Raw genomic sequence first — 26176 nt, 5'->3', positions numbered from 1 at the left:
TATATACTGACGCTACTATCTCAAATATGAAAACCGCTCTATGTCCTATCCTAGATAATGGTCCCACAATCCAATAGGCCTCTTAAACAGAAGCCTGGAAATGATTCTCTATTTTCTCCTTTTTCTGTATGCCCACAGCTCACCTATGACTAAAATCTGTTGATTGTAATGACATATCTCTTGAATTCTTCTCCCTCCTCCATTTCTACCACTACTCTTATTTCAGAGCCTCATAATTTCTTGGTTGGGCTATCCCGACATTCCCGATTGATTTGCCTGTCCTATTCTCCTATTACTCTACTGGCCAAGTAATCTTATAAAACCACAAATTAAATTATGTCACTCCCATGCTTTAAAATCCTTCAATGGTTTTCCACTACCTGTGAGTTACTTAACTTCCTTATCTGTAAAGTGGGGATGATAAAAATAGTTTCTACTTATGTGACTGTTTTGAAAATCAAATGAATTCTAGTATAATTAAGCACTTAATGCCTAATGAACAGTAAAATAAAATAATTTAAAATAATAATAATTATTGTTATATTATGCTTAGATGTTTCTCCATGATTCAGCTTCTATTTCTCTTTTCTCTTCTCATGTCCCACAGTCATTCCTGGACCCATACAAAGAAACCTGATCATTCTTCTCTATACCACAACTTTAATACTGTATGTGCTTCTATTATACCATTTACCATACTTCAGAGTAGGAGAGGCTTGTCTTCACTACAAGACCATGCTTCACAAAGACAATCTAATGCATCTGAGTCACCTAGCACAATGCCTGGCCCATAAATATTTACTGAAAACATTATGAAGAGAAAAGAGATGTATGAAAGGATTATAGCAGATGGCCATGCTTCCTTCCACACTGAAAATCCAATTATTCTTGATAAAAAACAAAAGAGCAATTTCAGAATAGGTCTAAAGAATGAGAGAGTCAGAAAAAACTCACTCTGTGACAGAGGATGAAAGCACCTATGGGTTCAGACTGAGGAGAAGAATGAAGATAAATTAGTTAACTAAGATAACTTAGTAAGATAAGTTAGGTAAGTAAGCTAATCTGTATTCATAGGGAAATTTTACTTCATTTATGAGCTGTATATATCTGTGCTAGAATAGAAATATTAAAAGGTCAAATAATAAGACAAAGGAGAAAAAACAGGTAACGATTAAGCTGATGCCATAATATTAGTGTTAAAAAAAACAAAACAAAACCCAAACACATATTTTACCAGGGCACTACTTTCCTATACTACACTAAATGGGTAAAGGGGAGCATAGACAAAGGATAGCTAAAATGAAACAATAAATTGTCATCAGCTATTTCTATTTGATCACTTGCCATTCTTGGGAAAAGTTCAAAAGAGTTGGAAAGGGGATGGCCATCATTCTTGGAATTGGGATAGAGGGTTAACTGTATATCTTTACATCAAGACTAAAACTTAACATTGACAATCTATGCTGGGGAAATCCCTCACCCCACTAACTCTATGTTCTTACCTCCCCCCCCTCCCCCGTTCCCAATGTTAAGACCAAGAAAGAAATTTGGGGATATTATTCCCTGACTAACCGATCTCAAGGGAACACTTAACTCTAATATGTGCATTCAAATACAGAAGCCCCTGGTTCTCTCTTATTCCAGGGCCAGGAACAAAAGGCCAAGGAGGTCTAGACCCAGAATACTTCTCCCTACTCCTGAATTCAAAGTTCTGAAATAAAACAGAGAACAGATCTGGTACTAAAGTTTTAAATGCAACTATCTGATCAGAAAGCAAGAAGGATCAGACTTGCTAATTTTTAAACTAGGTTTCACCAAAAGAGTAATATAGACTTATATGTTAATTCTATCTTCATATTTTCTAGATGAAAAGGCTTGGGCAAGTCAGCTTCTCTAAGCCTTGGTTTTTTCATCTGTAAAATGAAGATAAAAATTGTACTATTTCACATGTGAAAATTAAATGTGATTAATACAAATAAAAGCTTATTAGCACAGTGTCTAACACACGATGGTAAGCATTCAATAGACATTAGCTATCATTATTTCAAAAGGCAATTCTTAGTGTTGAAAAGTCTGTAAGTCAGTTTATATATTACCAACTATGGGATTTTAAGGGCTGAAAGTGATTAATTCAAGAGAATGTAATATTGAGACTAATGACACTGCTTTTAAATATTTATTTTTACTTTGTATCAATGTTAAATTTACAGAAAATGTTTTAAGTATGGTAAGAACTTTTACTTTTCCAGCTATTTGAGAGTAAATGGCCTACATGATAACCCATCATCCTTGAATTCTTTAATAAGGGTTTCCTACAAAGGCATTCTCTTACTAATATGACCATTAAAATCAGGAAATTAACAATGAAGCATTATGTTCACTGCTATTGGGGTATCACTGCTCCTAGGTCCCTTCTCAGTGAACAGTTTAGGGCATAAGTATATATTTCTATATTCTACATCTATATATAAGAAAAACCATGAATTCACATACCAATATCTCTTTTCCAATCCAACACTACAGAAAGCATTCTAGTTTTTTCCACTTCCATAATGGTAACTCCCTTCTCAGACAGTGACAGGCTGGCTCCCATTATCCTTAAGGTTATTTATTTGACTAGTCTCCCTGTATGTTACCAGCCTCCCATTGTGGCTGCTTCCCCATCCCCACATGGACGCTCTCTTTACCCCTCTCTGCCCCAACACCCACATACTTCCTCCATGGGTATAACCTCCCCTATTCCTCGTGCCTGGCACTCCTCCTACAATATCCTCCTCATCTTGCCTAGGCACTAATATCCCATATTGAGCTGATCCTCCACTGGGATGTCTTCCTCTCCCCACCCTCAGGTTCTGATCTTGCACTGGGATGCCTCCAACCATGGACTCCCACCATATCCAACTTGAGGCTCAATACACCCAAACCAGGCTACCCTCCTACACAGATGCCTTTCTGCTGCCACCCCTGGTGGCCATCACCTCCTAGTAGATGCCCTCTTATCCCTCTTACTCTGTACCAGGTTACTCACCTTCACAAATACCGATCTGACCCTGCTTGGGCTCCAACACCTTACACTAGTGTGCCCCTCCTATTCAGACTGCTCCTCATACCTCCAGCTCCATCAACCCACATGGGGACCCTCCTCAACCCTGCCAGGCTCTGACATACCCACTCCTTCAAGAGGACATGCCGCCTCCCCCCATATACCCTAACCAGTGTGGACACTTTGTTTGGTCCCACCTGATGGTTTCAGTACTGAAACGTTCCGAAAGGAAAGAAGAAGGGAACAAGGAAGAACGACTGATGACATTTAAAAAAAAAAAAGAAAGAGAGATACCAGTGAATAAACTGCATAAGCACCCATAATCCAAGCTAATTAAAAGGATAATCTATTTGTCAAAGTATCTGCTTTTTCCACTTAAAGAAACAGTGGTCAATTCTTTTACATTAATTCCTTCTAAATTTAAAAAGTCAATTGAAAATTGATAAAGGAAGTCTTGCCTTTCTTTTCTAGCCAAATATGCATTTTATTTATCTTACATAGGCCTGTAGAAAAATCTAGTTCATCAAAAAAACAAAACTACCAATTTTATTTTGAGAGTTTAAAAAATATAAGTGTTTCAAACACTAGAATTAAATATTTTTTAAAATATTTAGAATATGTAAGTTTGACTTGTTTTCAGTATAATGACAATTGTATTGTTTCCAGTACACTTATGCCCAGATACAACTCTGCAAAAATTAGCCTTGATTGTTACAGGAGTAACACCTTTTCCTTGCTCCCTGTTTCTATGAGGAAGGATGTGTCATAAGCACAATCTGAGCCTCTCTTCACTCCTAGGGAAGCGAAGTGACTGATCTGATTGGTGATTTTGTAAAGAATAGTTGGGTAGACCCTTGGGAGTAGCTATCGGGAGAACATACTCACAGAGAGCTCATATTCCGCTCTGCTTCCCTAGTATGCCTAGCACTGGGTGGATAAATTGGCTTAAGCCAGAACACCTGACTCCTTCACCAATCTATTTCTCTAGCCTGGACTCTATTAGTAATAAAAGTAATATTCTGCTTCCATCTTTCTCCTTGTTTTAATTTTCAAGTTGTTCAGAACCCAAGCAAAAAAGAAGGGTGCCATCTGAGAGTACTTCAGCAATCCAATATCTTAATTAATTTATTGAAGTGGAGATTGCTCATTTTCCCAGTTTTGACTTAAAAGGGCTGCTTAAATTTGAGCTTCTTAAAACTATTAGAAATAAAAAAACCCTCGAACCTGAACCAACAGCAGATGTTCAAAATGAAAATAAGCCGACTTATCTGATCATGCTTATTACCCATTAAAAAAAAAAAAACTTCAAAGGCTTATAATTTCCTCCTTATAGATGCCATAATTTATACTTTCAGTCCTACTTCCTACTCCCACCCTATACTCCAGTGACACTAGACTGCTGAATATTTTCAGAATATACATTACTTAGACTTCTATACCTTTGCTTACACTATCCTTCAACCTGTTCCTTCCACCCTACTTTTCTGCTGGATCATTTAACTTAGGGATCAGCAAACCACGGCCAGTAGACCAAATCTGCCTATTTTTGTAAATAGTTTTGTTACTGGAACACAGCCATGTTCATTCATTTATAGATTGCTTTTGTGCTACAACAGCAGAGTTGAGTACTTGCAATAAAGACCATATGGCCCACAGAGCCTAAAATATTTACATCCAGCCCTTTACAAAAAAAGTCTGCCAACCCCAGCTTTCAGTCAATCCTTTGAAGCCTAGTCATTTCAGATTCTTCAAATCAAAATTAATTGCTGTCTCCTAAGCCTTTCCATTATATTATGCCATCTCTAATACTTAACATCCCTGATAACTGTGAGCTCTTGAAAAGCAAAGAATTCCTAGTGTAGGAATTAGCTTTTTTACCCAACTCACAGTTCCCACCTCTCCCTATCCTAATCACGTTTTTAGGGGAAGTATTCTGGAAGAAGCTTCTGCCCTTTTCTCTACCCCTTATTCATCCTACCAAAGGAAAGAGGAATAACTAGTATTGGCAACATGCTGATAGTTGTTCCTAGTGGAATGGATTAATGTTTTAAAGGTCATTTTTCATGCACGTTCAAGCCTACCGTTCATTCTGCCTAGATGGTCCTACCTACCTATAAGCAAACCACATGGGGTAGAGCTTCCTTGTATTGTAGAAGAGGCCTGCAGCTCTAGCTGCTCTGTCTTTGATAGGTTGGTAAGTTCAATTCAGGATGATATTGTCTTAATTCTGGCTTCAGCTACAAGCCAGGTTCTTCAATACAACCTTACCATCTAAAAAGCTAACATTTTGATCCCTGATTCCTAAGTCTGTTTCTAGTTCAGAACCTGGTTAAGGAAGAAACATAAAATTACACTCCCATCAACTAGCACACAGTAGGACTCAAGATATTTGATGATTGACTGGAAACAGTAAATTAACTGGAAAAAATCAATCTTTTAAACTGTGTAACACACTAATGCTACATACCGTATCTTACTTGATAAACTTAATTAGGAAAATATGTTTTGAAGGGAAAAAGAAACAATTTTAGAGTTCACATTCAGTGATTCAAACCAAGTCCATCCTATTTATCTAATTTATCTCTCAATATTTTGTTGCTATCAAGTCTCAGCTTAATTAACATATAAAGTAATCATGGATATTATCAATTCAAAAAAGTATTCTCCATCTTATTATCCATGTATAAAACAAACATCCCTAGATCCCACACCCTTCCAATTACTGCTCTATACATCTGTTCTTCCTCAAAATGTAGCTTCTCAAATGGTTTCTCCTCTTCCACGCATCTTAAATACTTTCTAACCTATTACAATATAGCTTCCATCCCTACCACTCTGCTGAAATTTATCCGGTCAAGGTCACTAAGAACTTCCATGCTGCCAAAAACAATGCACATTTCCCTGTTTAACAGTACTTGACATCTCATCAACATATAACAATCCCTCCTTATTTTAACACTCTTCACTCAGATTTGGTAATACCATCTCTCCTGGTTTTCCGACATAGCCAATGGCCTTATTTTTCAGTGTAAAAGTCCAGTGGCTTTCCTTTGAGGCTCCTCTTCCTCCATCCAAGGAATGCTAAGATTCCTTAAGACACGGTACTGAGTACTCCTCTCTAGTTATACTATCCCTTACCCTTAGGTGGTCTCATCCATTTCAAGGATTTAAATATCATCTTTATGCTGGTAATTCCTTAATTTATATTTTTAGCCCAGAAACCACTACTATATAAGTATTATAGCACCTTTCATAAAAACAAAAGATACTGAACATTTAAGGACAGCTCTAAATCTATTATCCGTAGATTTCCATCTATGAAAAGTGAAATGACTCGTGCCTAAGGTTATAACAATAGAGGCTAAAAAGGAACTATGTTCTTTCAATTCTTAATCCTTTTTACCATTTGTGAAGACTTAGCCCCTTGTCCCTAAACTGTTTACTAAATAGTTTACTATTTAAATATGAAGACTACTGGACAAAGTTTTTTCACTACATACACACCTTACACATAGCCATCAGAAAAGAACTGGCCAATCTGAATTAACAGAGAAAGTCTCAAACTAGTTTTTCAAGAAATATTTTAGAAAAGACTCTAGGATACAACTGAATTTTAAAGGAGACTGAGGATGCAGGCAGGGTAGCTGTTATGATTAATAAGATACTCAAGAATTTGGAGCCATGTGTACAAAACAGAAGTAAAGGCAGATGAAAGTGGCTGGGCTGTCTAAAGAAGAAACTAGGCAAACGAACAGGGAAGAAGCCTGGTGGACTATGGTCAACTCACTGGATATGGTTCGGAGCTTTTGTTTGATGAAAAAAGACAAATGGGAGATACTACTGCTTTGTAAAGTACAAAATCAAAGCAGCTATTCCAAATAATGATTTAATATAGGTTATAAGCTAGACTGAAGGACAGTAAAATCAATGATGCAGATACTGATATAAACTAGAGTCTTACCTAAATCGGCCCAAGTGCTTAACACTTCATCAGAAAAACTGAATCCAAGAGATAGTGTAAAGAAAATAATAATAACTTGGTAATAGATCAAGGTAAAGAAAAAAGAAAAACAAAGAAGCAAATATAAGTAAGCAGGGTTGTTGCCAATTAATGGGAAAACTATATAAAAGGAAAGGAGATATAGAAAAGTGATTCTTCATTGTAAGTTGTTTTCTAGAAAACATAAAAATCCTCAAAACAAATTTTTAATTAGCTTTATTAAGAGCAAAGTGCCACTCTTCAAATACAAATATGGCATTGTTACCTTAATTAGTTTCCTAATGGTAGCAGTAGGTTGGTCTGGGCCTATTCACACCCTCTTATCTATATTCTGTGGTGAATAAAATACACACACACACCCAAAAAAGAAGGAATATTATCAAAAAAGAAAAAGATAGAAACTCTAAACCTCAATAACGTATGATATTATAATTGAAAAACTGGATTTACCAAAAAGGAAGAAAAAATTGCATATCCAAAAATCTACATGCCTCTGTTGCTCCTCCCAAGACTGCACAGTGGTAGAAGAATTAAACACCAGGATTGAAAGATAAACCGGGGCAGCATGGAGGATACATAATAGCTACTTCCGGTGACATAACAGGAACTTATCACAGTGCCCAGCCAAACAGGGAGGGATACACACATGTAACCAGCCAAGGGAAGTAGCACGGACAGGAAGAGACAGCACCACACAGAGAGGAGAATACATGTGATATGCCCAGACCAGCATACAGCCTGTTTCTAACATATGCAAATATACGAAATTCATATACTGCTTGAACCCAAGGGTGGCAGAACTTCCAAGTATACAATAATCCAAGAGTACACAGAATTTCAAATTTTACATGCAAAATTCACAATGTGCCTATTTTACAGAGAAATGTGGATATGTGTCTTTACCACCCAACTACTCATGATCATCATAGATTCCATTTGCCTGATACATATTATTAGATAGTGCTTTAATTCACATCTTTTTTTAATGGATAAAAAATTTGCTAGTGCCTGAAAAGACAGTTGTGCAAAGTTTTTGGGTAGTTGACCCATTCATACCAGTTCTCATCAAATCCAGATTTCTAAGTAAATCTACTCTTCCAGAATTTACATAGCAATAGTGACAAGATGAGGTAGAAGTTGGTGGAAAAATAAAAGAGTAGGAGGCAAGAAGCAGCCAGAAAGAAGTGTCAAGTTGATTATCTAGAACTTTATTTACCTGGACTATCCCATCTTTAAGTGTTATAGCTCTATGAAGTGCTCCCGTAACTTCTTCAGAGGTTAAAAAATAGAGGAAGAGAATATCCTCTGCCCCGATACTGCTGATTATCAATGGGGCAGGTAGTTTGGAAAAGTCTACTCTGCAAACACCTGCAGAGTGTAGAACTCTAACACAGTGAGTTGGTTAACAGGAAGAGTACAGAGTGTAGGTACCAACAAAGAGTAGGTTCAAGATGATATACTGTGATACAGATTTTTTTTTTAATGAATTTAAACGAATTTCTTGTAGTCAGCTACTACAAAGCCAAAACATTCCTTGCAACGTACCACGGCATCAAATGTCTTTTGATTTTCTTATACATAAAAAGCGAAGATCAAGCTAAGTGATTTTACTGTGATTCTTAAACTCCATGACTCTACGGCTCAAGAATACCCTAGAATATAGATCTTTCAAGCCCTTACTATCTTTCTCTAACATGCCTCATGATCTCTTCATTGTTCATCAGCATCCCCACCAGAAAGAATCTACTGGCAAAAACATAAAGCTCAAAGCTTTTAATAACCTGTATAAATAATAATAACAGCAAATGTTTATGGAATGTTTTCTATATGGCAGACACATATTAACATATATCAACACAATTAATTTTCGAACAACCTCATTATCTTCAATTTACAGGTAAGAAACTGAAGTGCAGAGAGGTTAAGTAACTTGTCCACCCTGGTAGGTGGCAACAGCTAGAGAGCTAGAGTTCAAACACAGGTAGTCTAGCTCCAGTGCCTATATTCCCATTCACTATATTACATTATTCAAATAAAAGATTTGGGGAATAAAAGATTTGGGGAAAGCTATCAGTTTGGTTAGTATCAACAGATTTGAAATAAGTGGTACCAAGGTAATCAAGCCTTGGCTAGAGTCACTACACTATAAAACTGTGCTGTCCAATGTGGTAGCCATTTGCCACATGAGGCTACTAAGCACCTGAAATGTAGCTAGTCCAAACTGAGATATGCTATAATAACTGATTTCAAAGACTTAATGTTTTAAAAAGAATGTAAACTAACTCAACAATTTTATATGGATTAATGTTAAAATATTTTTAATATATTGGGCTAAATCAAACATGCTTTTTTAATGTGGCTACTAGAAAATTTTAAATAATATATTTGGCACCCATTTTATTTCTACTGGACAACAATGGTATGTTGGAGTTTACAGAATGATTCTTATCAAATCTTCATTGTTTTATTGTTGTAACCTTAGGCAAAACAGTTACACTGGTTACACTGATCATTAACTTCTGTATCAGAAAAATAGGGCTTAAAAACAGTCCTGACACCTCGTGTTCAGATTTTGTTATCTAAATCTATTTTCCACTAAAAAGAATGGAGGGCTCCTTGGAAAAATGGCTGATGTCAGGGCTGGGACATGTGAAGTACAAGATGAACCTGGAATATCTTGTTTGGGCAGGAAGGAAGTGCTCAAAAATAATCATTGGGCAGGGAGGGGTTGGGGAGACATGTGATTTGTCAAAATCACTGGAACAGCTTGATGGGGCTCCCACTGGCCAGACCTGGGACAATTTGGAAATCAAAATAATGACAGTAATGGATTTAACCACTGAATAAAATAAGAACCCATGAGTTCATACAGATGAAAATAACTAACAAAATAAATAAAGGAGATGGGATAGACTGCTTTATGACAGAATATCAGCTACTAGTTACAGAATGATGAAGCTAGAAAAATCATGAATGGATGTTAAAACTTGTGGGTAAAGTTTTGATGAGACTATGTAAATATCCTGTTCCTCAAAGTATTTTCCCACAAATTACATATTAATTACAAAAGGACAAATAGTAACTTTCAGGGAGAAATATGGAAAATACCACATTAACCAAATTTTCAAAGCTACCATCACCAACACTGGGACAAAACAACATTATGAATCTCAAGATATGATGTATTAAGAAGGACAGAACATCTCTTCAGAGGTATTCCTGCCAAAAATGCATAACCAATCTAATCATGAGGAAACAACAGACAAATTCAAATTGAGGGACATTCTACAAAATAACTCTCCTGTACTTTTCAAAAATGTCAAGGTCAAGAAATACAAGAAAGGCTGAGGAAGTGTTCCAGATTTAAAGAGACTAAAAAGAGATATGACAACCAAATGCAATGTATGATCCTAGCTGGGGGGAAAAGCTTATAAAGTAAAATGGATAAAATCTGAATATGGATTATGAATTCAATAACAGTATCATTAATAGTATGTCAATGTTATATTTCCTGGTTTTAATAACTATACTGTGGTTAGGTAAGCCAATGTCCTTGGCTTTAGGAAATATAACTGAAGAATTTAGGGGTAAAGAGGCATCATGTCTCCAAATTACCCTCAAATGGTTCAGAAAAAAAAAAAAAGATATAGATATAAGGCAAGAATGATAAAGCAAATACTGCAAAATGTAATACAATTGGTGAATGTGGGTAAGGGTATAGAGGAGTTCCTTGTACTATTTTTCCAACTTTTCTTTTAAGTTCGAAATTATATCAAAATTAAAAGTTAAAACAAAACAGACAACTTATTTCCCAGATCAAATATCCTAATAGACTACACAAGTCCTGATAATGTTTAAAAATATACTAATGCATTTCTTTTATCCTGGACTTGAGTTTGCTTTAAATTTTATGATTTATCAGATACTAATTATATATTCCATATATAATTCCATAAGATCCAGGACTATATCTGTTATCACTCAACATGCTGAGTACTAGGATACTATTTATTATAACCAATAAGCACTCAAACATTTGTTAGATGAACATATTCAAAAGTATAGCATAGTACAGGATGACTACAGAGAAAAATCAAATTGTAAAAAGCACCACATTGTAAATAAACCTATTAATTGGGACATACAGCTTACAGGACAATTCTTCAATTATAAAAAAGAAAAACCAGGATTAAATCACAGAGTAGCCATAAACCTAACCTAAAGAGATGAGTTCCACAAATAGAGAAAGGTAAATATCATTTTCCATATCAAGAGTTAAACATCTTAGCTAACTACAAGCAGTCATGGCAAGGAAAATGAACTTTTTGCTCATAAAATTAGAATATTTATATATGTTATTTAAAAAATGAATGAGACTACTTTAAAGATTTAGGCTAAGAACTGAGATTTTAAAACTTCACTACTGGCTCAATACTAATTTGCTGTAAGGCCCTGAGACACTGCTTACAATTTCCATATTTCATTTAAAAATAAGACTTGTGGATCATTTTCTTCCCCAAAGGCAGAAAGAATATTTTATAAAAATAATTTCATCCAATAAGAGCAATGAATATTCAATACAGAAGTACATATATATATTCACACACATACACACATGCAAAGTAAAAAGAATACAGCTTTTTTCAAATATATTTACAAAGTAATAGCAAAAGGTAACTTTAAATAGTTACACAAAATACATTTAATCCCAATTCATACTGTGAGTAGGTGCTTCACATATAGACTACTGAAAAAAAACCCAGTCAACCAGTGTATATCCTGTTTAAGAGAGTTTTATTGTTTATTTAAAAAACAACCATGATAAAAACAAACTATGAGATGGATCTTCCTAGGTCTCCTGACTAGGACTGGGACTGTGGGAAACAATTCTCAAATATAGTTAGAGCTCAGGAAAAAATTTTCTTTCAAATACCATACAAGTGTATACTACATTAAAAATGTAATATAGAGACTGCATATTAGACACACAGTATTAACACAATTTTCAATGTCTTCCAATCCTACTTGAGTATCCAAGTAGGTAAGACAGAAAGACATCCTATTTCCCTTTTTTCCATCAAATCCAATTAATTTTGTGTTTAATTAAAATTCGACTATTTTTCAAAAGCACATATATTTTTGTGAGACAAAGCCATACTTAATGCATCTAAACAAGCAAGATGAGAAAAAAGAAAAACCAAAGTATTCTAAAATATAAAAATTGTCCAAAGACACCGTCAAATAACTGTGCCTCGGCAAAACTTAACACAATAGTATCTCGAGCCAGCGTTACAATGCTATCATCCTGCCTGATTCTAACTGAACGAACTCAACTATTTTCAAACAGGTTGTCAGTGGAAGAGATCTTTACATAAGCAACTATAAAAACAGGGTCCATTTTGTATTCGGGAAGCACCAGCAACCCTTGGCTTAAAATTTTTATATAAGAATACCGTGAGGATTTTTTTACACTTTTTAAAAAGAGATAAAATCACTTATGAATACCTGACTAAAGCTATTTCCTAGAACGTTTCCTTAGAGAAGAACAAAACATATTTTAAAGGGTAAAACAGTGAATTGCTTGAACATAACTTAAATGCCCCTACTCAGAGCAAACTTCCTTCTCGTACGTTTTCCTATATCCACCGTATTCTGCAGTGCACATTTCTGATTTGAAGTTGTACTAGTTTATCCTACCACGATCTCCTTTTCACTAGTGAAAAACAAGAAAGATCTTCAGGCGCTAACCAAACAAATCTGAGGGGGCTTGGGGAAAAGGGGCGCGAGGTGGCGCAAGAACAGATGGAAACAGGGTAAGAGAGTTGTTTTCTTAGGGCACTAAGGTTACTCCTCAACTCCAAATGCCAAGATTTAACTGTCAGTCGAGCAAGCTGCTGCCACTATCCACTCCTTAGACAATGCAACCTTCCCTCTACCTCTTCTCCTACTCTCCCACCCATCAACCCCTTCCAAAACAAACACAACACACCCCATCCCATAATCCGCGTTATCCCCTCGGTGCCCACTCGGTGTTATCCAACCTGCTGGATAACAGCTCCACGCACACGTCTTACTCAGACAAAATAGCGACGGCGGCAAGGTGGGGAGGTCCCACCACCTCCCGCCACCCCCGAGCAACCCGCAGAATGACAGCCCGGAGCCCAGAAGTTTGAAGCAGAAAGATTCCGACCCAACCAAAAGGGAAGACGGAATTGCAGAACGGGGATGGGAGTTGGGGAGGGCGATGTGCGTGTCTGTGCAAGGAAAGGTCCATCACATGATAGTAAAAGAGGACCCGAGTCTTCGGGGCGTCCGCGAGGAGAACGGGGGGGTTGCCGTCGCCATGGCAACACCCCCCCCCCTCCGTCCAGACTTCCAAAGAGGGAGGAAGAACTTCAAATCCCAACCGTCAGCGCTCGAGCGGCTCCTTCTTAAAGGAGTACACACGGCGCCGCCGCCGCCGAGCGCGAGAGGGCAGAGTTGGGCGCCCCCGCCCCTCGGGCGACGCCCCCGCCGCCCCTCGCCCCCAGCCGGCTCACCCGCAGCCCCCGCCCCGCGAGCTCCCGGGGGTCGTTCAGATCCCCGTCCCCGGGAACCCGGTCGCGTCGGCCCGCCCGGACCCCGGCGGCAGAAGGGGGTGTGTGTGCGCCCGGCCGGGGCGCGGACCAGCCCGCCTTCCTCCCGCCGGCTCTGCCCGCCGGCTCCTCTCCGGCCGGGCGCCGACCCACCGGCCCGCTTCCTCCCTCTTGACAGGGTGGACGGCAAGCGGCCAGGGGCGCCGAGGAGTTTCGGGGAGAGCGCAAGCGAGCCGTTTCCTCGGGGGCTCGGCGAGCGGGTCCGAACTAACAGTTCCCGGGGAGCCAAAGAGCTGAGGAGGGGAAAGGAGCGCGGACCGCGCCGGGCGAGGAGCCCCCAGACAAAAGGCGATCGCCGGATCCGCCGCGCCGCCGCCGCTCCCATCTCGCTCCCCCAGTGAACTGACCCGAACGGGAGATTCAACTAAACCCCTCTGCCACAAACTCCTCAGGCTGCGGCAGCCGTCGCCGCGCGGAGCCGGGGCCCCGGCCCGTGTCTCTCTTACCTACACAGTGCATGAGGCGGTGGCGCCAAGAGTCGAGTTCCCGCCGGAATCCTCTCCTCTCCGCCGCGCACCGAGGGCTCCGGCACTGAGCGGCGGCGGCGGCGGCGGCGGCGGCAGCAGCGGCGGCGGCAGCGGCCATTCTCTCTCTTCCCTTGTCCATCTGCGTCCCGCGTCACGCGCCCTCATTTACATACGAGCGGCGCAGGCACGAGGCAGGGGCGCGAGCCCTCGGCGCGAGCCCCGGAGCGCGCGCCCCCCGGAGGGGGGTTGATTGACACGTGTCACACTACCTTCCCTCTGCCCTTCCCTCCCCCTCCCACCGCTCCCTCTGGGAGAGGCGGGGAGGGAGCGTGAGGAGAAGGAAGCAACCTGCCGCTTCCGCTGACCCCGCCTCCCCATCTACTCCCCTCTCTCCCCTCCCCCCGGAGTTTACTCAAGCGAGCCATACCGCTCCCGCCGCCCGCGAAAACCCTGAGCAGGAGCCAGAGGCTCGGAGCCCCGCCAGGAACCGGCGTGCTAATGGAGCGGACTAGCAACGCTTCCTTTCTGTCTTCGCGACGCGAGTCCGGACTCCCGGAGACTTCACTTCCCAGGTCTCCTTGCGCTGGGGTCCCGAAGCGGAGCTTGCCGCCGCGGCGCGGTGCATGCCGGTTCTTGTAGTCCACCAGGGATGGGCACGTTTCCGTACCCTTTGCACACTTGGGCTTGCAGCCTGGCCTTCGGCTTCTCAGCTCTGTGCCGCTTGTGGGTTTAGCGCTCAGGACAGTGCGCTGCGCGCGTTGTGGGGTCTGACCCAGCCACCTTAACTTCCTTAGGATCCACGATGGAAAGGCGGTGGAAGCCGCTAGAGTTGTCGGTATCTTGAAGGTTCGGGCTGCGCTTTGTGCTTTAAGTGTTGGAAACTTTTGGGGGTCACTGTGATCTCGTCGCTGCTGGGAAGGAACAAGCCGGTCATTCGGCTGCATCCGAAATAACTGCCAAATGTCCAGAGAGAGAACCCACAGTAACTTCAGTTTCCAGGGCGATGACATCTCGGAAAGCGAGAATATTTGTAAAGATTAGGGAAAATTTGCGGGGCTTTTCACCGGAAATCGTTTACGGGGGGCTTGGATGTGGCTGGGTGAAAACTCCAAAAGGGGACACTTTTATGCTCCGCAAAAAGTAAACTCCTGGAGGACAGCGACCCATTGAGTCTTGTGTGCCGTGTCGTCTTTCACTTGCCTAACCCTAGTACAGTGCTCGGCACGGGATTTAGCACTTAAATGTTGTGGAATGAATTCTGCGCTGAGCTAGAGAAAATATTTCTTCAGAGAGAGAGAAAGCTTTTGATTAGATATAAACTCCAATGACATTTTTAACTTTTGCACCACAGTGATTGTGCATGCATTTCTGTATACGTGCAGGGGGCCGAACCGAAGCTATGACACACAGTTTGCCGAGAAGTACTGTGGATTACTGGGAATTTATGCACAAGTCTGTGGGAAATATGTTTTAATTCTTCTTGGAAACTTCTGTGAATTCTGAATTCAGTTCCATCCTCCCTGTTTTGTGGCTTATCCTTCCTTATCCACCTCCACCCCCCCCTTTTTTTTTTTTTTTACTTCCTAGGAAAAAGTAGTCCTTGCTCATCGTTACCTCCTCAATACTGAATACGTGGTTTTAAATTTTCAAAAATTAAAAAAAAATGAGGTTTGAAATCTCATAATCATCTTTTTTAGAATGGACACAGTTGGAGAAGCAAGTGAAATCACTAGTGAAGGTGCTTTTGGAGTTATCAGTGGATGGTTTCAGTTGTGGATTCTGCTGGTGTTGTAATTGCTAAGATGATCAGCCTCTGTAGCTTTTCTATCTCAGTACTCTACATTGGTTAGGATGGGCTAGGTTATGGTGCAGTAACAAAGCATCCAAGAGTTTTAGTGGCTTAAAAACAACAAAAAAAGTTATTTCCTGCTCATCTGTATGTTCATCTCTGGTAGAAGGAAGGGAGAGGCTGGGGAGAGCATCACTCTATGAGATTCTCACCAAGCAACCAAATGGCTTAGGGAGGCTCCAACCAATCTCTGGAACTTCCTCACTTACATGATAGGCAAAAGGAAGATGAATGGCAAAACAGGTTCTTTCTGAAAGTGATACAAGTCAATTTCACTCACATTTCATTGACAAAAGCAAATCATATGGGCATGCTATCTTCAAGGGAGCAGGAAAGTGTAATCCTACCATTTGCCCAGAAGAAAAATTTACTGGTGAACAGCACCAGTGATTACTACAATCCATCCTTCTAGTCACCAATATACATATCACTCTCCTTACACTACAATATACATTCATTCCTATCACAAGTGAAACAATCCAAAAGTTCTATTTAGTAATGGCATTAATCTCAAAGTCCAGCATCTCTGGGTGATGCTTGATAGTCCCTGTATTAGAACAGGAGAAAAACTTCTGTTGTTATAAAGATCTGAAAAGACAAAATATCTATCCTCCCTGGTTACACACACACACACACACACACACACACAGACACGTGCACTCAACAAACAAACACTGGTGGGACAGGAACAGAACAACCGTGGTAAACATTTCTGTTTAGAAAGGGGAAGAATGGGAGGCATGTGTGAATAGCTTTAGCAAATATTTTACCGCAGCTAGCGTGGATTGCCCACTTTCCAGCCTCTAACATCACTTTCCTCGCCACCACCCACTGAGCTTCTAAGTCATAGCTAAATATTTTAGATTTTCTATCATAACTGTACTTCCTTCTGGGTCCCAAATTCTATGTTAGTCAGAATGGGCTCGGTTATGCTCCAGTAACAGAAACCCCAAATCTCAGAGGTTTAATACAAAGATTTATTTCTTACTTAAACTATATGTTCTCCAAAACTCAGTAGTGGGGAGGAGAGGAAGAACTGTTCTATGTCCACTCAGGGACCCACGTTTATGGGGCCCCACCATCTGAAAGTTCTGCAGTCAGCATGACAAGAGAAAGAAGATGCCAAAGCACAGTCCAGCTCTTAAAGACCTGCCAGAAGTGAAATATTTCACTGGGTGAAGGAAATCATATGGCTATGCCTAACTTCAAAGGAGTGATATATCAGATAGCTTTGAGGACATAACAAACCACCTCAGAACTTAAAAGCTTATAACATCAACTATTTATTTAGTTCATGATTCTATGGAATAGCAATTTGTGTTAGGCTCAGCCAGACAGTTCTTCTGGCCTGGCCTGGGCTCACTCAGGTGTTTGTGAATAGCTGCCTGTCAACAAGGCAGCTCTGTTTCTGAGGGTGAGCCGTCAGCTGGGACAACAGAACAATCAATCCAGGTGTCCCTCATCATCAGGAGGCTAGCCTTGGCTTGTTCACATGGTGGCAGTCACAGGGTTCAAAAAGAGCAAGCCCCAATGCACAAGCGCTTTTTATTTTTTAACATCTTTATTGAAGTATAATTGCTTTACAATGGTGTGTTAGTTTCTGCTGTATAACAAAGTGAATCAACTATACATATACATATATCCCCATATCTCCTCCCTCTTGGGTCTCCCTCCCTCCCACCCTCCCTATCCCACCCCTCTAGGTGGACACAAAGCACCGAGCTGATCTCCCTGTGCTATGGGGCTGCTTCCCACTAGCTAGCTATTTTACATTTGGTAGTGTATATATGTCCATGCCACTCTCTCACTTCGTCCCAGCTTACTCTTCCCCCTCCCTGTGTCCTCAAGTCCATTCTCTATGTCTGCGTCTTTATTCCTGTCCTGCCTCTAGGTTCTTCAGAACCTTTTTTTTTTTTTTTAGATTCCATATATATGTGTTGGCATACGGTATTTGTTTTTCTCTTTCTGACTTACTTCGCTCTGTATGACAGTCTCTAGGTCCAGCCACCTCGCTACAAATAACTCAATTTCGTTTCTTTTTATGGCTGAGTAACATTCCATTGTATATATGAGCCACATCTTCTTTATCCATTCATCTGTTGATGGACACTTAAGTTGCTTCCATGTCCTGGCTATTGTAAATAGAGCGGCAATGAAAGCATTTTTTAAGTTTTGGCTTGGGTTACATTTGCTCCAGGCCCATTGGCTAAAGCAAATCATATGGCCAAGCCCAGTGACAATATGGGGAAATAGATCCTACCTCTTAACAGGAAGAGCTGCAAGACACATTACAAAGGGGTATGGAAAGAGGGAAAGAAATAATTTGTGCCCACTTTTCAATCTACTGCATGAGGAAAGTGCAATGCTACCATGTTCCCACAAAGCAGGGGAAATAGAAGTATTAACGAACAGAACTAATGAATATCGTATCTATAGAATTTCTGGGAGAAGGGGAAGATCATGGCCAGATACAATGAAATACACAAATAGAGTTAACTTTGGAATTCAGCTTGACTTTGAAGAGCAAAGACTTTTCCATGGCAAGTATCACAGAGTATGTTGTAATAATCCAAAAACTCGATGTTCGTGTGAGCTCAGTGAACATAATGATAGAAGTCTGGCTGATTCACCTTTGTATTTTCAGCATCTAGCGCTGTTCCAGGCACTTAGTTGATGCCTAATGTTTATTGATTGATTTGACAAATGTTAGGGATATCTATAAAGACAAGGATAGAGAGGGGGTCATATCCAAGATTGTCTCCTACGCTGAAAATCTAGTTACTCACAAAGGAGTTTTAACATAACAACAGATATATGATATGAAAATGTTAATGTTCCTCGGAAAGATGTTTTTGTTCTGTTGTCTATTTCCAATACGTATTGTATCATTGGTTTATTGCTGTGTAAAACGCCAGTCTATAACTTAGTAGCTTAAAAGAACAACCATTTGTTATCACTCAAAAGTCTATGGGTCAAATGGGCAGTTCTGCTCAGTTGGTGAGGCTCTGCTGGTTTTGACTGGGATTTCTAATGCTGGAAGCTGCTTGATCTAGGATGGCCTCACTCTGGTCTGGAGTTTGGCTCCCTGTTTGCTAGGTAAAAGGAATGACTGAGCCATGCATCTCATTATCCAGTGACTAGCTAGAGCTTATTTATTTAGTGACAGCATATAAAGCATATAAAGAGGGTAAGCACTAATGTGTAAGTGCTTTTCAAGTCTTTGCTTGCATTTCCTTGCTTGCTACTCTCCCATTAAACAAAGCCAATCATAAGATCAAGCCCAAAATCTGAGAGGGAGAATACTAACTAACGGCATGGATACAGAAAGGTATCACCAAATTAGGGTCATTACTTCAATCAAACCACCATAAATATCCATCCAAGTTCACTATTATCCACTAAAGCTTATAAGCACCTCTATAGAGTATCAAGTATACATATAAGCGGCTGGGAAAATTACATTTCTTGATTTATGGGATCATTTGGCAGTCAATTCCCAATCTGGGGTACATTTTAGGAGAATATGATATAAACATACAAATAAATTGGAGTAGTTTGAAATACACATGTTTCCATAGTAAAGAAATATAAAATCACAGAAGTACATGACAAGAGATGTTTTTTGAGATACTAACCAAAAATGAAAGCTATTCTTTTACTTTGCAACAAAAATAAACAACCCAGTATACTAATAAGATTGTAAAATACCTATTCAATTATGAATTATCAACATGTAACATAAAAATAATATACATTTTATAATTTAATAAAATATAAACATTTTTGTATGAATTAGATATTTGGAAGTATAAGGCATAGCCATTAGATGCCTTAATTAACTATAAATCATATTTCTGAGAAGCCATTTTTTGAGTAAACTTTATTAGCTGCTTTAAAAATATCACACTTTACTATATTTCCTTTAGTTCTGATCTATAATGCACTGCACTGATCAGAGATATAAAAATCAAGACAAACTTGATCAACCAATTATTAGGACATGGAACATAGCCCCTTCCAGAAAATTTCTAATCAGCCACATAATCATATTATGCTAAATTTTATGCAAGCATGTTAGATTCATCCATGTTTATGAGCCAAAGATTTTTCAGTACTGTTTTTTCTTGTGGGAGTTTGGACTCTAAGGACACCGTTACCTCAGATATACATGCTGATGCATTTAATTTCAATACTCTAGTTAAATAATTAGTTAAATAGATGAGCGATTTTGTCTTCTTGATACATTTCCAAATTTTTTTTTTTTTCACACACACACACTGTATTTTATTTTTACAAGAGATAAATCGACTGACACCAAGCATTGTACATGGATGACCACAACAAAAGCAACAATGATTGCAATTACGAAACATGAAACACACTCATACTATGTCATAATAGATACATTTCCAAATATTATCAACATCTTTTTTGTACATTTTATAGGGAACAATGATAAGATTTCAAAGGAGGGAATAAAAATTGAAGAAGCAGAAATATAATGATGATGCACTTCATTTCTTCTACTGTAATGTCTATTTCCTATTCCCAGGCTGTCCTTAGTGTACATAAAAATGGACATGATAGTTGATTCAATATGGTCACTCATCTCAGGGGCGTATCTCAGATTTTTGTTCTCCATGTTCTTTGTTTAGTTCAACCATTGGATATTTTTAAATACATTTTAAAAATATTACTATTACACCCTGTAACCTCTTCATATTAAATATCTTATAGTTGGATACAATTTTCCCTGTATTAGGAAGACTCAGGCCCTAAACTGTCAGGATAACCAATACTGAAATTAGGGTGAGCATGTTTTCTTTTCTTTTTTTCTTACAAAATCATACACCTTTGAGCTTGGCATCTGAATTGAATAAATTTACCATCTATTTTCTCTTACATCCAGGCAGATGTTAATAGGATCTGATCTATCACTACTCTTTTTGTGTGCACTTGAAATTACTTCTGCAGCCTAACTCATTATTATCACTTTCATTTTCAGCCTTTTAACAAAATTTCAATGTATTATATGCTTAATGATGGCAATTTGATCCAATTTAATCCAATTGCATAGTTCAGTATCAAAGTCAAATAAAAATGTCATCTACAGCACCCAGTCTATTACAGTTTAGGAAGAGTACGTGTTGTCTAGGTCAATCCCCTACTTTTTCAGATAGGGATACTGAGGCCCAGACAGAATAAGCAATTTATGTAGGTTACACAGCTTACAAGCAGTAGTACCCAAACTAAAGATCAGATTTCCTGATTCCTAATATTGAATTTTTTTTGCTATAATAATAGCCATGATTTGTTGAGCAGGTACATATGTTATTAATTCATTTAACCTTTCCCATAACTCTATGCAATAAGTACTGTTATTAATATCCACATATCACAGAGAAGGAATTATGAATTGGACCAGAGAAGTTAACTTGTCCAACTTCACTCAGCTAGTTAGTGATAGAACTGGAATTTCAATCTGTCTTTCCAAATTTTATGACTGCTTTACACTGGGAAGCAGAAAAGAAGTTAATAATGTTGCCTTGTTAAAAGTCAGAAATTGAGGAACCTGGACTTTATATGATTTTCATGAGGGGCTCCTCATTATTTGAGTGAAGATAGTGACACAAACACAAAAGTATGGTCCCCCAGTATTTAATATATCATTCAGCCAAACCGGGGTTTTTGCCGCCCACTTTCTCATATTTCCATGCTGTCTACTGTCATGGAGCTCGTCTAATACTCCTTTCTATGCTCTTAAAGCATGTTTTTTATACTTTTTCTCAAGGGTTTTTATCATATTCTTCCATATATTATAGTTATTTGTGGATGTATCTTTTTATTCCACTCTATCACCTTGTTGATTGTGAAGTCAAGGCCTGGGTATTCATCATTTCTTTATACCTGTATTCTACACTTTGTTGATACCAAAGAGGCTTTTGTTAAGTTGAAATAAAAGGGTAACAAATTGGGATTTTTAAAAGAAAGCATGAAAGATATAGGACTTCTTTCACCCCCACCAACATTCTCAAGACCTACACATAAATCCAAACTTATTTTTCACCCCTGATGTCAAGACAGTGACAAAAGGAGGTGGCATGTTTGCATTTTACAGAGGTTATATTTCAAACCCAGAAATAATCATTTGGCCTTTCAGTGTGTTGAAATTCCTCATACAAAATAAACCACAATGTCTTGCATGAATAAAGCAAATCACTTTACCTACTAAAATGTCTTAGGGAGCAGAAATACGAACAATTTGTGAATTTGAAAAATCTTTTCCATGCTGTTGACAATAGCTAGGATTGAGTCCTCAGTTTCAAATATAGAAAATATTTATGTATTTTGATATAAAAATAGTACAAAATACTAATATTTCATGGTAAACAGGCCCAGCAATAAAGCTCTGAAGTAAAATCCAGTGGACTGAAGAAGTTTATCTTAAAATATTACCATAAAGAAGGTTTATTTAACCAGTGAAATATGGTAGTAGTGCATATTAATATCCGCCTAGAGAATAGATGTGAAATAAAGATAGAAAAGAAAGAAGCAATTAAATTATACTGTGATTTACCCTTATAAAGAAGAGATATGAATTAAAATATGAAGTTGATAAAACTTTAGTACCTTTTAACTTAGTAGTCAATATGTCAAAATTATACATTTGATGATTTAAATTATACTAAGATTTAAGTTATAATTCATAATCACTTATGCAACAGTAGAAGGTAAAAAATAGTCTAATATGATTCTATTGTAGACTTTCAAATTTAATAGGTAAAATCACCTGATCTTGTTAATATACACTAAAGTTATTAAGCTCTAAACCAGAAACTTGAAAGAAAAAGAAATCTAAATATAAAACTCAGAAACTCTTTTGAATACCATTGGTCTCCCCTAGTCTCTGTTTCTCCATTGTTCTCAGGCAATAGGAGAATCGCAAGACAGAAGGTAGAAGTGAGAAGGTGGCTAAAAAGCCTGGGAATTGGTTGAAAGAGTGTGTAAGGAGTGCTGAGAATCACCTCCTCCTCTAGACTCCTTCTTGACCATGTATGTGCAGCCAGGCCTTTTTATCCCAACTCCTAGAAGAGATTGGACATTCACTCTTTGGAGAAATCGGACCAGAGAGATTATGGATGTGAGGTCGCCAAGTTTAGTAGAGGGAGGGGTTAAAGTTGCAGACTGAACACAGATTATTAAGTAAAAGTTTGCTAAGTTTCCCCCCAACTTGCTCCTAGAATACCCATAACCAGAGTTACACCTTTTAGCAGGAAATTGGAGCTCTTTCTCAAGAGAAACTCAAAAGTCTCACAGAAAAGACTTATAGATGCTGACGTTTGAATATCTTCGTAATGAAAAGCTTGCCTTCTGCTTGATCACACTTCAGTAAAGCCCATCAGTCATAAGGCTCACCCATTTACACAGAGCATCCAAAAAATGTTTAAGGGTTTCACTCATAAATGTGCATTGGCAGCTAAGAGTCCTTAGACATTTGAGGTGAAAATCCAAAAGACAGAGACCAAAATAAGCAGATAAAAGGAATTCAAAATAAAACAGAGACAATGCAGGGAATATAAGAAAGCTTCCAAGTAATTATAATTAGCATCCTCAAAGAGATAAGAAGATATTGCATTATTAAAACAAGAATTACTTTGAAACAAGATGCTCTGGGAACAGAGAACAACAAGGAATCAAGAAAGAGCTCTTGTAAATTAAAAATATTTCAGATGAAATTAAGACAAAATTCCATAGAGTGTTGAGAGGTGAAGATGGAAAATTTCTTAAAGGTAGCATCAAAAAACCAAAAAGATGTAGAGACAGACAGTAGAAGATGTGAAAATTTCAAGATCAGTCTGGGAAGTCCAACATCTGACCAACCTGAGTTCCAGAAAGAGCCTACAGACAAACTGAGAGGAGGGTATTACCAAAGAAATAATAAAAGTTCCCAGAACTGAGGGAAATAAGCCTCTAGATTAAATGGCTTCACTCCAAGACAAATAATTATGAAATTTCATGATCTCCGGAATAATGAGACAATTCTAAAAACTTCGAGAGAGGAAATGTAGACCATGTACAATGAATAAGGAATTGGAATAGTATCACACTTCTCAGCAAATGACAATGGACAACATCTTCAAAATTGTAACTAAAAATTATCTCCAATCTAGAATTCTAAAATCTGTCAAACGATCAGTCAGTTATGTGAATAGGGTAGATATTTATGGCTTGCAAGTTCTCAAAGCATTTACTTCCCATGTATTCCTTTTCAGGATGCTACTGGGGGATATGATTTCTTATAATTAAGGAGATAAGTAATCACAGAAACAGGGAATCCAACATAAAAAAGAGGTCAAAGGAATTCTTAAGGTGAGGAAGGACAGTTATAAATGAGAGCTGGCAGAAGACCCCAAAAGCAAGTCCAAATGCAGGATGGACTTGTTTTTGGATGTAGGATGATGGAGAAATCCAAGAAAGAATTTCCTGGGACAAAGTGGAGCAGAAATTGTATAACTGGTTTGACTTGTGGAAAAATGAAAATTGGAAGGATGTTGGGGAGAGCAAAAAGAACTAGTATTAGGCACATAAGTAACTTAGAAAATGAAAGATCCTCAATGTATGTGACTTTGAATTTTTATCTTTGCTTCTCCAGTGTCTATGATAGTGCCTGGCATGGAAGAGGATCTCAGTGAGTGCTTACTGTATGGATAAGTGGATATGGATAAGATATGGATAAGATGGATGGATGAATGAATGAATGGATGAATTAATAATGTAATAATAATAATAATAAAATAATAATGACTTTGTGCCTTCCGCCACCTAACAGTTCCTTGAACATAGACAAACCTCTGTGAATGTTTATTGAATTTTGTGACTACATATTGTTTATTTAATCATTTGTTAATCCCTTTAGTCAGATTTCTTAGTTTTGAAAAACAAATTAAATTTGTTTGATTAAAGTAGGCTATTTTTTAAGATTCTGAAAAATTCCTGGTGATACCTTTAGTCACAGAATGAATCCAGGTACTCAAAAATAAACTGTTTCTCTCCGTATTTTACCATTGCTTTCTTCTTTGTTGTTTCTGTTCTTAGGTCATATCTCCCAATGTGCTTGGCCAAGGTAACCACTAGTAGTTACAGCTTAATCCCCCAGATTAACAACACCTCTTTTTTATTAGTTACTCCAAAATACACAGCCTATTTAAAGTTGACCAACTTTTATCGACTTCTTGAGCCAATTATTGTGGCCAGGGGAATAGAATGTTCTGATTAGTTAGGCCTGGGTCCCATGACCAACTCTAGAACCATGGGTCAGCCTCATCCAAACCACATGGACTCAAAATCAGGGAGAGAGAGTTCCTCAAAGGTCACTATTACCAGAAAAAGGGAATGTAGATATCCAGACAGGCAAAACCAAATAGCTACTTTATTGAAAAAAATTCACCTACTTTACCCTGACTTCTATTAGAGAGATGAATATTCCTCCAAATAAGCCTTTCAAAACAGAAAATAGCATTTGAGATTGCTTGTTAAATATGACTTTGTATCTCTTTACATCTCATCTCTGACCTTTCTAACTTCTTGGCATGTAAATTGTAGACCAGCTCTGTTCAATAGAAACATAATGTGAGACATAGATGTAAGCCACGTGTACAATTTAAAATTTTCTAGTGGCCATATTTAAAAAGTAAAAGTCATTTAAAAAATATATTTTATTTAATCCAATACATCTAAAACATTACCACTTCAACATATAATCAATATAAAAGTTTTAATGAGATATTTTACATTCTTTTTTCTGTACTCTTTGAAATTCTATGTGTATTTTACACTTGCAGCACATTTCAATTCAGATTAGCCACATGTGGATGAAGGCTACCATATTGGACAAAGCATTTCTGAACTGTGAAAGCTTTTATATTCTATCAAGTAAAGTCTTTATTCTTTCCCTCCGCCAACCAACTGCCTCTCTTAAAAACCATCTCTTTCCATTCTAATCATCTTTCTCCCTCCAATCAAATAGTACAATGCATCAAATTGGACAATGTTAATGAGGTCACAGTCTTATGATTTTGAAAAGGGAATAAAAAGAAGTGTTCACATATTTTCTACTTTTCAGGAATGAGAACTAAAATAAAATGGCAAATCACCCTGGTGCTTTCATTCAGCATGAGTTAA

General features: G+C 38.3%; 1 protein-coding gene across 22 annotated transcripts in view; it reads right to left on the bottom strand.

The window, feature by feature from the left end:
• LCORL (ligand dependent nuclear receptor corepressor like) overlaps positions 1-20396 on the bottom strand; it is a 185035-nt gene extending 164639 nt beyond the window's left edge. For 15 of the 22 annotated variants that reach the window (XR_014244608.1, XR_014244609.1, XR_014244610.1 and 12 more), the window contains exon 1: positions 14125-20396. Coding sequence is in view for 12 of the 22 variants with exons in the window: in XM_082391844.1 (XP_082247970.1) it covers positions 14125-14284 (160 nt within the window). In the remaining 10 variants the exon portion in view is untranslated. The remainder of the gene's footprint in view (positions 1-14124) is intronic. The other 7 variants (XM_082391853.1, XM_082391855.1, XM_082391856.1 and 4 more) reach the window with 4 other exon arrangements.
• Between the last annotated feature and the right edge of the window lie 5780 nt (positions 20397-26176).

The sequence above is a fragment of the Balaenoptera borealis genome, assembly GCF_965194805.1.
Source record: "Balaenoptera borealis genome assembly, chromosome: 4".
Classification (NCBI taxonomy): Eukaryota; Metazoa; Chordata; class Mammalia; order Artiodactyla; family Balaenopteridae; genus Balaenoptera; species Balaenoptera borealis.
This window is presented reverse-complemented; position numbering and strand designations above follow the sequence as displayed.